Source organism: Bos javanicus, chromosome 28 (assembly GCF_032452875.1).
Source record: "Bos javanicus breed banteng chromosome 28, ARS-OSU_banteng_1.0, whole genome shotgun sequence".
In the NCBI taxonomy this organism is placed as follows: domain Eukaryota; kingdom Metazoa; phylum Chordata; class Mammalia; order Artiodactyla; family Bovidae; genus Bos; species Bos javanicus.
In genome coordinates this window covers 26,482,061-26,497,934 of record NC_083895.1, presented here as the reverse complement: position 1 = coordinate 26,497,934, position 15,874 = coordinate 26,482,061, and the positions used below count along the sequence as shown (strand labels likewise).

Sequence of the window (15,874 nt, the reverse complement as noted above, 5' to 3'; positions counted from 1 at the left end):
TAGGTGTCTACAACAGGATTGAGGTTGATGAGAAAAGTTTAGAGCTACAATGGCCCCGAGTAGAAGAGCTGCCCAGTTATCAGGCACTGATATCCAAATGAAGCAAGGAGGGCATCCATACAGAGAAAGTATAGGACAAGAAATAAGACTAAAGTGGAATAAGGAGGATACACAGATTGGAGAGGGAGTGTGACATATAACTAAGGAAATAAGCAAATCCATTAAGTATAATAGAAGGTATGTTTCTCATTATTGGGGAAAGGAGTTAAAATATATAGAAAGAGAAAACCAGAAAGAAGTCTGTGATGTTGGAGTAGGACTAGAGTTATTAGTGTAAGCTCTTCACTTTCAACGTACACACCACAGTAAATACGATGTACCACTCTTCACTAAAAGGTACCAAGGCTTCCGGGGGAAATGGGTGACTTCAGAAACAGTGCAGGGATAGTAATCAATGAGACTAAAACACTTTATATCATAATGCAAAATAAGCGAAGTCCTCAAAAGATGACACAAGGCTATTTGGAAGAACACAGAAGTCAACCTGAAATGCATCCTGCTGGCCAACTCTGAGATAATTCCACTATCAAATCTACTATTACATCCATAATCAAATTTCTCCAATTATCTCAAAAATACTGTTAATGGCTTCCCCTCCTCCCACCCTGATCCAGGGTCCAGTCAAGTTTCACTCAATGCATTCAGTTGTCATTATTAACCTTCTTTAAACCATTTTTCTACTTTCATCACATGAACATTTATGAAACGTTCCGACAAGCTGCTCTGTAAAATTTCATACATTCTAAATCTGTTTCCTTACAATTAGATGAAGGTAAAACATTTTTGGTAGGAAGACTTAATAAATAATGATGTGTACTTTCACAATACATTCCATTAGTACACACATAATGTTGGTTTATCCAATTACTGTTGATGTAACACACTTCTGACATCCCCATGTTTCAAATTCAGAAAACACCCGGAAGTTATTCTTCTGGGCATATAAGACTGCGGCACAAACAAGAGTGAATAAACGGTCTCTGAGTCTTAAGAACTGTGATGCAATCAAGCACACAGCTTTAAAGCAGCAAAATTCTCAGACAAGCACTTCATCAAAACTCAATCTCTGAACTTAATAGCTCTGTCAAGCAAATTTTCTTTGATTTTTTAATATCTAAAACATTATTATTCATTAAGAGGAAGGATTGAAAACACCTGACTTATAGAAATCATTCAAATGTCTCTCAAGTGAAGAATGAATAAACACTGATACACTGATGCTGTGGAATATTATTTAGCAACTAACAAGAACTACAGAAACACACAATAAAAATGGGTGAATCTCTAACGCATTATGTTAAATTAAAGAGGTCAGACTCAAAAGGTTATATAATTCCATTTAAATGATATACTTGAAAAGTCAAAACTATCGGAAAACAAATCAGTGGCTTCCAGAGGCTGACCAGGTAGGAGAAGAAAATGCTTACAAAGAGGTATTAACATAAGTTATTTTTAGGGGATGACAGACCTTTTTTATATATATGATGACTGTGATGGTGGTTAAACGGCCATATGTATGTGTCAAAACTTGCACAACTTTTCACTAAAAGGATCGATTTTACTATTATGTAAATTATATCTTAATAGAAGTACATACACATACATATTCAAAGAACCCTATAAACCAATATTAAGTGTAATAGTATTGAAATGATTTAGTATATACCTCTTTATCATCTTCAGATTTTCTATCATCCTCCTCTTCCTCTTCTTTCTCAGATTTCTCTAATTCCTTTTGTTCTTCTTTTTGCTCTTCTACTTTAAGCTGTTTTGTCAGTCGGGCTATTAACTGGGATTTTAAGCCTTTGGAACTAAGAGCTCGACTTTCTAATTCTTTTCGGAGATCATTTACCTAAACATACACAGCATAAAAACACAGAAAATGGAAATAGGATCATGAAACAAGGAATCATGCAATTATCTTCTGTATGAGTTTTTTAAAAGTTTTGGTGAAAGGGACCCTTGTACAGCTCATAAAATATTTGTAAAAATGCAAACTGACAGAATTATTTTTTTAAGTAATTTGCAACATATTTTAAGATGCTTTCAAAGAAGTTAATGCTCTTTGACCTAGAAATTCTAGTCTCTGGGAATTTACTCTAAGGAAATAATTTATAGACAAGAAAAAAAACTTGTTATACATTCTTTGTCATAATCCCTCCATCCAAAAATGTGAAGAAACAAAATATCCAATAAGAGTATTAATACATAAGGAAAAAACAGTACATCATTTGAATGGAACAGTATAAAACATTTAAAAATAAATTACATGGGAAACACTATTATTAATTGAAAAGGATGAAATGGAAACTTTTTGATACATTATTAGAACCAAGCAAACACTTTATACCCAGAAAAAATAACAGAATATAATACATCTAATTTTTAAGAAAGGTTGCTCTGTTTGAGTGACAGGCTTGAGTCATTTTTTCTTCAATATTTTATGTATACACTAATTTTTAAAATAAGCATGCATAATATTTATAATCAAAGAAATACAAATGTTTTAAACTAAGAAACAATAGAGAAGCCATCAGTTAGACAAAAATTTCTTTGGGCTGCAGGCTTAATCTAATCTTCTGAATCTATAGGATTCTATATCAAACCTGATGTTGAGGAAAACTGATGTTGAGGAGTAGTGCAAGAGTGTCAAAATTATGATATATATTCTCTACTTACTAAAAATCAATGTTGGCTTAAAAACTATAGTTTCATAAGAAAAACTCTGATTTTGCTGAGGACAGAAGTTAACCAAAAGGTCAGCTTTTATATGTTAATAAACAGAAAGCTGCAAAAGCAATCAAGTTTCTGATCTACGTAGAATTTATATATGTGACTCTCTAGATCTACATCCACAGTATAGACTCAGAGATGCAAAACGGTCAAAAGATAACAGGTCCAAAGACCTTGGGAAGCAAAGAAAAACTCGTTAAGTATTAATCAAAGATTTTCAAAACAGGGTCTTATATTACCTTCCTCCTAGTTCAGATGCATTTTGAATCCACATTTTACTTTTAAATTCATTTAAGAACTGGATAATCTTTTTCTATGTTTCATTCCTTCTCCTGGAATTTAAGTAAATTAAATGCAGAAATTCCAACTCTTGGTCAGTTTCCAAATCAGAAAACAATATTGCTCACACCATACACATATGCGTATTACATTCACCAGATACTGGCTGAACTATTTAATTTTTGCACACACAAACACAACACAGAATTTTATATTTAACGAGCGGACTTCATTTTTAATGACTTATATCTGAAAAACTATTGTCTACAATATCCTCTATTCCTGTTCATAGATTTCTAATTAAATATCATTACTTTCAAAGTTACCTTCATTGTCTTTGGGTCAAGTTTAGACCAATGGGTAGGAGTGGAAATTTCTTTAGCTTCACCATCATCCTTCTCTTCTTCATCCTGATATACAAAGTTAAGAACAGAATTACTATTCTGAAACCTTAAAATAAAGGTTAATTAATTTTTAAAAGTCTGTTGCTGATCTGTGCAAGGTCACAAATGTTTCAGATTGTCTTCTCCTAAAGTTATTATTTAGGCAAGTCCACGTACATACATTCTACCACTTTTAACTGATCACAAAGACACTCATCAGCCAATCAAAGCCAGATCTGTGAAACACAAAAGGGTGATAAATTACAACACAAAGGATATCAGGGATGCACAAACACTGCCGGTTCTCCACTAACCACACAGTGTGTGATCTTGCCCCAATTTTCAAACCACCCAAAGTTAAGACTGATTTAGTCAGACCTTTCAAATGTACCAAAGATGCCGCCACATAGCCTGAAATTTCAAATCTCTCAGACTTGTGGTTGTCCAATTTCAAATATCCATGACTAGAAATGATGACCGTGAAAGAGAAAATTTTTTAAATTTTAGAAAATGGCAAAATGTTTAAAATGGCTTAATACTGAATCTTGCTCAACAACTGGTCCCAGATTCCAGCAACTAGACCTATGATAAAAACAAAATTCTGTGCAATTTAAGCACAACTTATTTTCCTTTGAGGTCTCAGCACTCTTAAAGTTAGCATAATAGACAAATTTTTTTAAGAGAAAAGAACATACAACTATACTGCTGAAAGCTGGATTACCAGTCGCTGTTACCAGTTATGTTCCTCCATGTGTGTTTGTTATGTAGTGTGTGGTGTGCATTTGTGCCTGTGTTCCTGTGCCTGTGAGAAGCGGAAATAGAAAAAGGGATTAGCGTTCAGTGCCTGTTCTCCATCAGCCTCCTTGCGTTCACCCTGAAGCTTCTCGACCAGCTGCTGCTTGTATCCTCGGGAGAGGGTTTCCCACTCTGAGCGGGTGGGAAGGCAATGCCAAACATCCGGGAAAAATAAAACCACTGTCTCCACATGAGCTGGAACTGTACGCCCCTTGTGGGTCTCCTCAGGGCGATGGTAGCGAATCTCTGCAAAACGGTACCTGTTGCAAGGGAAGAAGCATGTTGGAAAAAAAATTCTAAAATACATTTTAAAGACCCTAGTTCACTTGTAGCACATCAAGTAAAGAAATTTTGCTGCAAGAACTTGAGGTTGGTCTAAAGAAAAAAAAATTATAGAAGCCATAGTTCCTCTTTTGGTACATTTGTACAATATTTTATGGTTAAAAGAATATGTTCCCCAAGGCATTGTCAAGTTTGATTACAGAGCTACCCATATTTTAGAGAATACCTGAAGAAGCTGGATAGCTGTTCAGATTTCATGTGCTAAAAAAAGAATGTTCTCAATTAAATCACAAGAAATACACTAAAATACACAAGACAAATAAGCCTCAAGAGAAAATATGGCTGAACAAAAATAATCAGCAACTACATCATTTTATAACAAAAGAATTATAATGAAATGAAGTTCTCTCTTGACGATCTTCTCCAGCTATGCATGAAATGAAAAATATTTTCAACATACATCCAACTTCCAAAGTACAGCGTAACAAAACATTAATATTTTCAGTTTATTTTGATTAGTTCTTAATCCTTTTCCCCCAAACATTTTTGGCACCAAATAAACTTTTGCTACAAACGAGCATTTTCCTTTGAGATTATCTGCATGATCAAGATTGCTAAAATACGGGAGGGTGGGGGTGGGAGAAGGCTGATGGACAAGAACATCTACATAAACTATTAGAAAAACCTTTCTAATCAAGAAATGAATTAGTACTTACCATTGTGTGCATACACTTAGATCAATGCCTGTCAGAGCCTTACAACAACGAATAGCAGTCTTAATCAACACAAAGGGGTCTTTTTCTGGGTCTGGTCCATCCAACGAAGGAGACCAATGGCCTCCAATGGCCATGGCTTCATCCTTGCCTTTCATGCCCACTAAAAACTAATTTAAAACAAAGAATCATTTACATGTATTATGTAACCTGTCAAATTACAAATTAAATACTTGAAAAGGAAAGGAACAAACCTTTCCAATACCATTTTTACTACCTCTGGTATCTGTCAGTCAAGGAAGAGTTCAGTTCATCATGTTCCACACTGCATTTCAGCAATGGAATAGGATTTATACATCATAACTCATCCTTCTAAAGTATTTCCTCAGATAAAAAGTTCTTTTAAAGAAAACAAGCTATAATTCACACTTTAAGAGCATCCAGATACACTAAATCCACTAAGATTTTATTATGCTTCAAATACATAGTATCAAAACGACAGCTGAACTAGCGACATATAAATAAGACATTAAATACAGCCATAATCTGCAATGAGAAAAACACCTCCATCATTTACTGCTGTAACTATATTAAAATAAATTATAAAACAAATCAACAAAATTTAAAAGGTAGTATTTTTAAATTTTATATATGGACAGAACTAAGCAAAGTAAATATACACCTAAAGTTAAAATAAATCTTTCAGTTTACCTTAACGAGTCTAGCAGGATGCTGAAATCCATCTCGAAGTTCTTGTGGGTCTTCAGCAAGAGCACATGACTTATGATACAAATCTTCCATACTAGGGCTAGCCATCAGCATTACCTATTACAGTCAAATAATTCAATCCTGTCAAAAGTCTAAAGTAATGTAAAAAAATGAGAAGCACTACTAATTATCCTTCCATAACATTTAGCTGAAGTTTTTTTTTTTTTGTAAAAAATGGAAAATGCTACAGCAGAAATGGTATTGGATACCTTATAATTATATAGGTAACTTTGGAAGAAAAGGCGTTTTGATCTATGTTTATCAAATAGCAGAAAACTACTGACCATAAGCAATATACTCAATGTTATCCCAAAGACTAAAATATGGTGCATTTACCCAACAAAACATTTTATCTGGATCTATCAGAAGCCATAGAACATTTCAAAAAGCTCAATAAAATGAACTTCATCTTCACATTTTATAAGGTTCAAAATGTTGACGCAGTATCACAGTTTTACAGCTCAAGAATTAAAGCAAAAAAGAGGTTAAATTACTTTAACAACCAAACAATCAGGCAGACAAGAAGAAAACACAGGCTTTCAGGTCTTAAAACATAATACTTTCTGAAGATTAACTTCACATACACTCTTAATACAAATAACTGCTCAGAAATTTTAGCCGTGTATCACAGAATACAAACCTTTGCACTGTATAAATGATCAGCATCTGGTGGATCAAGAATGGCCATATTTTTTTCTAAGGACTCTACTTCTCTGTGCATTACATAGAAATTGCAGTAATTTCCCAGCTGAAATGGTCTTGACAAAGGGAAAGCATCCACCCATGTAAACTGAGCATCAAAAAAGTCACTAGGTATATATAAATTCTGATAACGGCGCCTTAGTTCCATCATGTCACAACTAGGACTGAAAAACAGACATAAGTAGTGAATAAAGTGCCTCTAACACCAAAGATTATGCAAAGATTCACTCAATTCTAAAGCTATAAATATATAATTTGACACAGTTAAAAGCCAGTTGAAAATGAATAGTCAACTATTAACGAGCTTTACATTTATATAGAAGCATATGAAAATGTCATTTTCAAATACATTTATTTACAGTTTTGAATAAATAGCACCTACGTGTTACCTTCTTTATTATTTGTGTATAGCTTAAAATTCACTTAGAGAAGACCCTTTGAAATAACTTCAAACCAAGTTCCAGAGCAGATCTGAACAAAATCAATTCTGTTTCAGTTGAAGCTGTATTTTTGAGAAAATTATGGTTCATACAGAATGAATACAAAGAAGGGATAAGAATAGCACCAATGAGTATGACAGCTCCTCCATCAGGCTTATACAGTATAGAAAAAAATAAAATCTTTATTTCTTCGCATCTCTATACCTCTCTATTTAATGATTAAGATCCATACCTGATTTATTATGTAAAGAGAGGATAAGTTTCTTGTCTTTTAAATGTAACATACTGTATTTATTTTTAAAGGATGATTTCCTTTTTCCTAAGAAACAGAACATTTAAAGGAGAGACACTCAAAAGTAAATCAATCTAGTAAAAAGGCTGAGAGATAAGTTAAAAACATAATGAAAAGTGGAAAATACCAATAGTGTGTAAGATAAGATTAACTACACTGTCCTTTTAAAAAACAAAAAGTACAAAATGTGAGCTCTATGTATCCACAAGGATGTCTTTTCATTTGAAACCTAAAATATAGAATTATAAGCTTGTTATTACAGTTGTTGACATATTTGGATAAAATTTTGCTGTCAAAATATAAAAAATGTGGTTATCTGAGTGTTGTTATTGTTTTTTAAAAGAAGTGTTACAAACAAAAACTGTAATAGTTTTAGTTTTCCATCACTAGAATCTCTGAAGTCATGTTTTATCCCACAGGAATAAAATCTATAAATGAATGAAACATCACCACTTCTTGGCATATATCCCCTATTATAACCACATTACTACAAGAAAATCTTGATTTCCACAACTACCGATGAGAAGAAAAATGGCAACTCTAAAATAACTTTTATTTGTAATGTGTTCCTCTGATATCTGGGAATTTACTTCAAAGTGAGGAAGTGATACCATGAAGATTTAACTTGGAAGGATAAAGACAGCTGCTCAAATTACATCCTAAGTATCAATTCCTCCCAGAATAGCAATTGAGCTAGGAACAGATGAGTTTAAAAGCAGAGCTGCTCTAGTTAATCTGGACATGTGGTTTTGTTTCAAATGAATTCCTCTGAAATATGCAGACATATTTTTAAAATATACAAGTAAACAGGAGTAACAAGAAAATTAATAAAATTAAGAATCGTTAGTGATTTTACCACATGCAAAAGTAAATGAACATCATCTACCTAACAACTAAGCAAAGTCATCAAGCAAGACTTTGGGGGCATGGAGTAGCTTAAACACTACCCTGGTTTACTCAATATAAAACTGAATAAGTAGAAATTTTAATTTTTGTAGGTCAGTATTATGAACACTTTGTCAAATGGAGCAATACCCTCTCAAGACACTGAACTACATAGTTATTTGTTCCTATGTCAAACAGTTTTAAACACTTTCACTGATTCATTTCTTATTTTATTGTAAATTTGCTTTTACCACCTGTTAATTTATCTTATACACAATTATCAGTTCCAAGGCTTTGAGAGGATTCTTCCCTTCCTTTAGAGTAGATTAGTCATTTATCAATTTGCCTCTTTATGAATTACAATTTTGCACCTATTACCTAGTTGGCCACCACATCCCAGCCATCACTATCTACAACTGCCAAACAATGGATTAAGTGCTTTACTTACATGAAATCAGCCCAACCTCACAATTAGTTCTGGATAGTTAATATAATTTCCATTTCACAAGTGAAGGTTAAAAATTCTTGCTAACTTTCCAGTTACTTCTGATTTCAAAAGCTAAAATACGTATATATGTATAGACACATATGTGTATATGTTATATGTCTGTTAAGTACATACACAGAACCATGTTTCTATTACACTGCACAGCCACAGAGAACTTGAAGTAACTGGTCAGTACTGTATCATTACTTCATCATACACAATGAACTACGCATGACCTTAATAAAGTCCTCAATAAACTAGAATCTTAAATAATTTTACTTTTAAGGAACAACTTCATTACAGAGGGGCTGCCTTTTTCAATAGCTAGTACCTATAATGAGTGTATGAAAATAATGCAATCTTGCAAAGAACATAAATGCTAATTCAAATTGCCTTTCTGCTCTTATGTAACTAAGAACTAAATGTTATGAAATCAAAATTATACAGAAAAAAAATTCTCTAAATGTAACACATTCCTCCAAATTACAAAAAGTACAAAATTAGTAATTTAAGAAAACAATGGGGAAAAAAAGAACTTACCAATCTAAAGAAAACTTTGAAAACTGAACTGTGTAACGTGGGACAACACGTCGGACTCTCCGAGGTGACCGTTCTCTCTCTCTCCGAGGAGATCTCTCGCGGGAACGTTTTCTCTGAGGAGATCTTTCTCTGGATCTACGTCTTTCTCTTTCTCTTTCACGACTTAAAGCAAATTTTTCTAAAATTACTTTTTCTAGCATTATCAAGGAGTTCTTTAATGAAGTAAATTTAATATGTATAAGCATACGTATAAATATAAGCAACATTTCACGGTGTACATTTTTAAATAACTTCTTGAACACTGTGGTAAAATACACACAATATAATAATCTATTTTAATCATTTTGAGGTTTACAGTTCAGTGGCATTAAGTGCATTCGTTCACACTGTACAACCATCACCACTATCAAAAGTATACTTCTAAAAACATACCTTCGGTCATCTTTTCTGTTGGGCACTTGATCCCCTCTGTCATTTCTTCCTGAAAATCTGGATGGTGGATCTAACCTTCGTGCTGGTTGTGGCTGTGAAACTATACGAACAGGAGGCTGCAATAAACCAGCTTTAAAAGATACAGAAAAATATATTTTAACTTATTTAAATGAAGTTTAAAAGCATCACTGGGTTAAATTTTATATAGAAAAATTTGGCTTTTAGGTTTTGTGACCCATAAATGGTAAATGCCAGGGATGATTTGCACATTTATATATTTTTAAACTATCATTTAAAAGTGTAGAAACCATTTTCAGCTCAGGGACCATACAAAACCAGGCCACAGACCAAATCATAGGGCTACAATGTGCCAATCTCTGACCTACAGATATTAAAGCAAAGACATTAAAAAACAACAAACCCTTGTTGTTGGCTACACAAGACATTCTCGCAGCACCAGAGTATCATCCAGACATTTTCAACACAGAGAAAAACCTTTATAAAAAGAGATCTACGACCATCACTTTGACCAAGTAATCCACCACCTATAATACTGGAAGAATCTAACAACATTTGCCTCCTAGTATGATGCAGTACGAATTAGAAAACATCACCTAAAATGTGCCAAAAGCCTTTAGACCTAACTTTTACTTTATAGTTTATATGGCAGAAAGAGGAACAAGGTAAAAATACCACAAGGAATCCACACAATTCAGAATAAAACATTATAAGAGAATTTACAAGTCAACTAGACCAGTATTTTAAAAAGTCAATGCTATAAAGGAAGAAAGAAAAAATGGAAAACTATTTTGGAATAAAAAGACTAAAGAAACACTGTTGTTGCTACTGTTTAGTTACTCTTTTGCAACCCCATGGATTACAGCCTGCCAGGCTCCCTTATCCATGGGATTTTCTAGGCAAGAATACTGGAGTGGGTTGCCATTTCCTTCTCTAGAGAATCTTGCTGATTCAGGGACTGAACCGGCTGTCTCCTGCACTGCAGGAGGATTCTTTAATTACTGAGCCACCTGGAAAGCCCAAAGTAACATAACCAGATACAACACATGAAACGTGACTGCCTTTTCATTCAGGAAACAAAGAACAACCTTTTTAAAAGAAATCTGCGAGACAACTGGGGGTGTCTAAATATAAATAAAGTATTTAAATGCTTTTTTTAGAAGTGACAATAGATTGTGGTAATAATAGGAAAAGATTCTCTTTAAGGAAAGGCACACTTACGTTAATGGGTGAAATGTCAAAATGCCTACATCATGAACATTCACTGCAATGTTTTCAGAAAACAAAAACTAGAAACAGTACATTTACCAAAGAAAAACATAAATTGTACAATATTCATACAATGGAACATTATCCAATAATGAAAACAAAGAAATTAGAGCCACATAAAACAAGAAAGTATGAAACACTTTAAAATATAATGAACAAAATTCTTATAAAAAAGATTATATAGACAATCACATATGTAAAATTCAAAAACAGGCAAGGCTGAAGTATATTACGAGCATACATACTTAAGAGTAAAACTGTTAAAAAAGAAAAGGAGTTAACTAATAATGTACTTTTTTACCCAAGTAATGATTACATGGGTGTTTATTCAATAATAATTAACTGCAATCAGTTTTATAAATGTTATGTTTGTGCCAATTTACAAAACAGAAAATGCCACAATTACATTTAAAAAAATACCAATTAAGTAGGCTTCTGCAAAAGTTAAGACTATCATTTTTAGTATTTTTGGGTAAGAAAACTGGATGCTACTGCTGCTGCTGCTAAGTCGCTTCAGTCGTGTCTGACTGTGTGACCCCAGAGACAGCAGCCCACTAGGCTCCCCCATCCCTGGGATTCTCCAGGTAAGAACACTGGAGTGGGTTGCCATTTCCAAGAAACTGTATAGAGTTACAAATTATCAATTTGCTTCAGAAAATTTAAAACAGTTCATTTGTTTGATACACTATTGTTCAATGAGTGAGGTGCTGCCACCAGACTCTACATACATATACAATGTCATGTTTTTAAGAAGTCTCGATACATTTTCCTCTATAAAAACACTTCCTGATCGCTATACAAGTAGAAATTCTCTACAAAAGATATTTAACTTTATTTTTAGGTATTCTACTAGTCCCTGCTTTTTTTTGTAATTAGTAGCATACTCTCATTATTTTAATAACTGAACAGCTAGGTTTTAGTCTGTAATACCTTTCTGCTGTGGTTGCTGTAATAAAGGCTGCGGCTGAGTCTGCAACAGTGGTGTAATAGAAGCCGCTGAAATCTGTGCCTGCAGCAGTGACTGGGGCTGGGGCTGAGCCTGAACACCAAATGTTGTCTGTGGTGCAATTGGCTGAAGTACGGCAGGAGGAGTCTTCAGTAAAGGTTGAGTTTGGGACTGATTCTTAACAAAAAGAAATAACATTTTAAAAAACAAAGAAAAATCTTTGTAAATTGGAAGACTCAATAACCAAGTTTTTAGAATACTATTTTATATACCTGGTTTGGTAGTGTTTGAATTCTTTGTGCATTCCATTTAAAAGGCATATTGGGATTATACGTAGCTTCAACCAATACTCTGTCACCCACTTGGGGGGTTTTCCCTTTGACAGCACTGAAAAAAAAATTAAGTTAAATACAAACACTATTAGAATAAATTCTTCCAAAAGATTTATATGTTAATACTAAACACTGTAAAGTACACCAGAAATAGTAAGCCTGAAAATCTCTTTTGAAAAGTAGATACACCTCTGAGACTTAAGCAGAAAAATATAGAAAACAGGAGACCCACTTAAACAGAAAAATCTTACACAGTAATTAAACTTAATATTTCAAAGCACTTCTAAGGAAGTTCATTAGAAGTAATTTGAAATATCAAAGGAAATACGTATTTCCTGCAACCACCACTACATGAACAGAATAATAATTCAAATCCATTAGTTTATCAATCATTTAATCCTATTTTTTTTTTCAACTAAGTAAAGTGAAAGTGAAGTCGCTCAGTCATATCCGACTCTTTGCAACCCCATGGACTGTAGCCCACAAGGCTCCTCCATCCAATGGGATTTTTCAGGCAAGAATACTGGAGTAGGTTGCCATTTTCTTCTCCAGGGGATCTTCCCAACCCAGGGATTGAACCTGGGTCTCCTGCATTGCAGGCAGATGCTTTACAGTCTGAGCCACCAGGGAAGCTACAACATTTTACATATATGTTATCATTAGGTATGTCAAACAGAAGATTAAATTTTAAAAAGTATATGATTATTTTAATCTTAAACCTTACTGTAAGTCTGTTCATTAATAGCTAGAAATGTAAACTCACCCCTGTAAAACATTTATAAAGAATTCACAAGGACTAGAGCATTCAATAATCAAAAGAGATCTTTCATCACGTTCTCCATCAAAAAACGCCACAGGTACAGGTTGAATTATTAAAGCAGAAAACTATAGCTAAACCACAATTCCATGCCCCACCTAAGCAGGTGTCTTATCAAAATACTTAACGCTAAATACAAGCAGCCATCTGCCAACAACTCATTAAGTTTACCTAAGCTGAAAGAATACATCTTCATCCACAAATCCAAACGTATCGTGTAGTTTTGTGACAGCCCCTGTAAAAACACGCTGTTTCTGAGGTTGTGTTTGTTGCTGACTGGACCTTGGTGTTGGATATGATACAGTTATCTGAGCTGCAGGTTGAGGAGTTGACAAGCTAAGGCTTGTAGGCAGTCCAACAGCTGGCTATAAAACAAAATCAACATCAAATTAAGGTAAGGATTACAAGTAGTCTAGAAATAAAAAATGACTACTTAAAACTAACTCAAAATTCTAAAAACAATTTAATACGTAGGTACACCTTGAAGACGCAACTCAAGTCTGAAAAAAAAATTTTTTTTTTAATCAATTTCATGATTAAGTTCCCTCAGATGAATGCTTTTACAGGGAAGTTTCAGGGGGAAAAAGCCACCATAGTGTAATGAGTTTTAAAAAACACTGCTTATTCTAGCCCCCTCTTAGAAACTCAAAATCCATAATAGCACAACAAAGACTCAGGAAAGTCCTAGATAAGTGAAATGAGGCGGAGAGAGAGATACAGTTACATATGATCTCACTTTTATACATGGAATCTAGAAAAACCAAAGAACTCATAAAAACAGAAAACAGACTGGTAGCTCCCAGAGGCGAGTCTGCTGGGGCAAACGACTGGTAGTGATCAATAAGTACAACCTTCCAGTTAAACGTAAATTCTGGAGATGTATGGAATGGTAACTATGGTTAACAATACTGTATCATACATTTGAAACTTGTTAAGAGAGTAGATTTTGAAAGTTCTCATCACAAGAAAAAGAAAAATTCACTTATGTGAGGTGATACATGTTAACTGATTGTGAAGATCATCTCACTAAACATATATATGATATTAAATCATGCTGTACACCTTACACTAATACAATGTCATACGTCAATTATAACTCAATAAAACTTGAGGGAAAAGGTAACAGTTTCATTGGTCTTTTCTGGCATAATCAAGCATGAATAACAACATATTATTAAAATTTCTATATATAAACAGAAATAAAATCATTAAAAATAAAGGAATAATCATGATTCGACTCAAATTCCATAATTCATTTTACACTTTCCCAATAAAGCAAGTCTCGACGTTCTACAATTGAAAAAATAAAAGGTGAGTCCAGTTCTATAATTAGTAAAGGAACTCGGCATCTCTTAAAACTACAGCCATGAAATTCTCATGACATTTCTTTAACATCCTAAGACATATTTTTTTTCTTTCAAAACTGTGCCATTCAGTTTGTGTGACTGCAGTTCCTTGAACAAGGATCAAAACCTGAACTCTCAACAGTGAGAGCACAGAGTCCTAACCACTGGACAAAGGGAATTTCTGGTTTTTGCACCTTTAAAGAATTATATACAAGGAAAAAAAAAATACGGGTACACTTTGGAAAATGCCATTCTAAGAAAAGGCTTCCCTGGTGGCTCAAACGGTAAGAAGTCTGCCTGCAATGCTGGAGACCTGGGTTCGAGCCCTAGGTTGGGAAGATTCCCTGGTGAAGGGTATGGCAACCTACTCCAGTATCCTTTGCCTAGAGAATCCCCACGGACAGAGGAGACTGGTGGGCTACTGTCCCTGGGGTCACAAAGAGTCACACAACTGAGCAAGTAAGCACAGCATTCTAAGAGGCTAACTTTTATACCTTTTCTATTTAGTCTGGAAATCCTACTACTGAAGACTGAAAATAGGATATACGTGTTAATCAATTTTAGCTGTGTTTTTCCTTTTTCTAACTGCACTGCAGGGCATGTGGGATCTTAGTTCCCAGACCAGGGATCAAACTCGTAACCTCTGAAGTAGAAGCTCAACTTAACTACTGGACCACCAGGGAAGTCCCAATTTTAGCTTCTTTATAAAAACAAAATGAGGCTGATTTCTCAACCAAAGCGTACTTTCTTAAAAGTAACAGATTCAACATTGTGAAAGGTACAAAAGGTTACAGAGTAAAAAGTTTCTCTGCTCCTTTGCCATCTAGTTCCCTATCCATGGGGCAATCACTGTCCTCAGGTATTATTACAGGTTCTGCTTTCTTAACAGCTGCGTACATCAGGGGCCACTGAACCGAAATTCAAGGACCAAATCCAGCCCACAGCTTATGATGTTTATACAACTTACTAGCCAAAAATGGGTTTTACATTTTTTATTTCTTTCAAAACTGTGCCATGCAGTTTGTAGGATTGTAGTTCCTCGAACACAGATCAAAACCTGAGCTCTCAACAGTGAAAGCATGGAGTCCTAACCACTGGACAAAGGGAATTCCTGGTTTTTGCACTTTTAAAGAATTATATAAAAGGAAAAAAAATATGCAACATAGACCGTAAGTGGTCCACAAAGCCTAAAGTAGCATTATGTATCAAAAGTTAACAAAATTTTTAATGCTGCTGAAAAATTAAGTTGATAATGCATTACAATAACTTTCCTATAATAAAGTCAAATGAAGATATAACATATACAAAAAAATCCCTAAAAATAATTTAAGCTACAAAGAAAATGTAAAAGCCAA

General features: G+C 34.0%; 1 protein-coding gene and 1 non-coding gene across 7 annotated transcripts in view; both read right to left on the bottom strand.

Moving 5' to 3' along the window:
- Nucleotides 1-15,874, bottom strand: part of CCAR1 (cell division cycle and apoptosis regulator 1) — a 46,574-nt gene that overhangs the window by 16,664 nt on the left and 14,036 nt on the right. For all 6 annotated transcript variants that reach the window (XM_061405168.1, XM_061405165.1, XM_061405166.1 and 3 more), the window contains 11 exons: nt 13,345-13,538; nt 12,297-12,411; nt 12,009-12,201; nt 9,792-9,921; nt 9,360-9,521; nt 6,654-6,879; nt 5,957-6,070; nt 5,249-5,415; nt 4,300-4,510; nt 3,399-3,482; nt 1,727-1,912 (listed from right to left, as the gene is read on the bottom strand). In XM_061405168.1, the coding sequence (XP_061261152.1) occupies nt 1,727-1,912; nt 3,399-3,482; nt 4,300-4,510; nt 5,249-5,415; nt 5,957-6,070; nt 6,654-6,879; nt 9,360-9,521; nt 9,792-9,921; nt 12,009-12,201; nt 12,297-12,411; nt 13,345-13,538 (1,782 nt within the window). The remainder of the gene's footprint in view (nt 1-1,726; nt 1,913-3,398; nt 3,483-4,299; nt 4,511-5,248; nt 5,416-5,956; nt 6,071-6,653; nt 6,880-9,359; nt 9,522-9,791; nt 9,922-12,008; nt 12,202-12,296; nt 12,412-13,344; nt 13,539-15,874) is intronic.
- LOC133240822 (small nucleolar RNA SNORD98) lies at nt 5,547-5,611 on the bottom strand. The gene has a single exon (XR_009734417.1). It is a non-coding gene; the product is annotated as a small nucleolar RNA SNORD98 (small nucleolar RNA).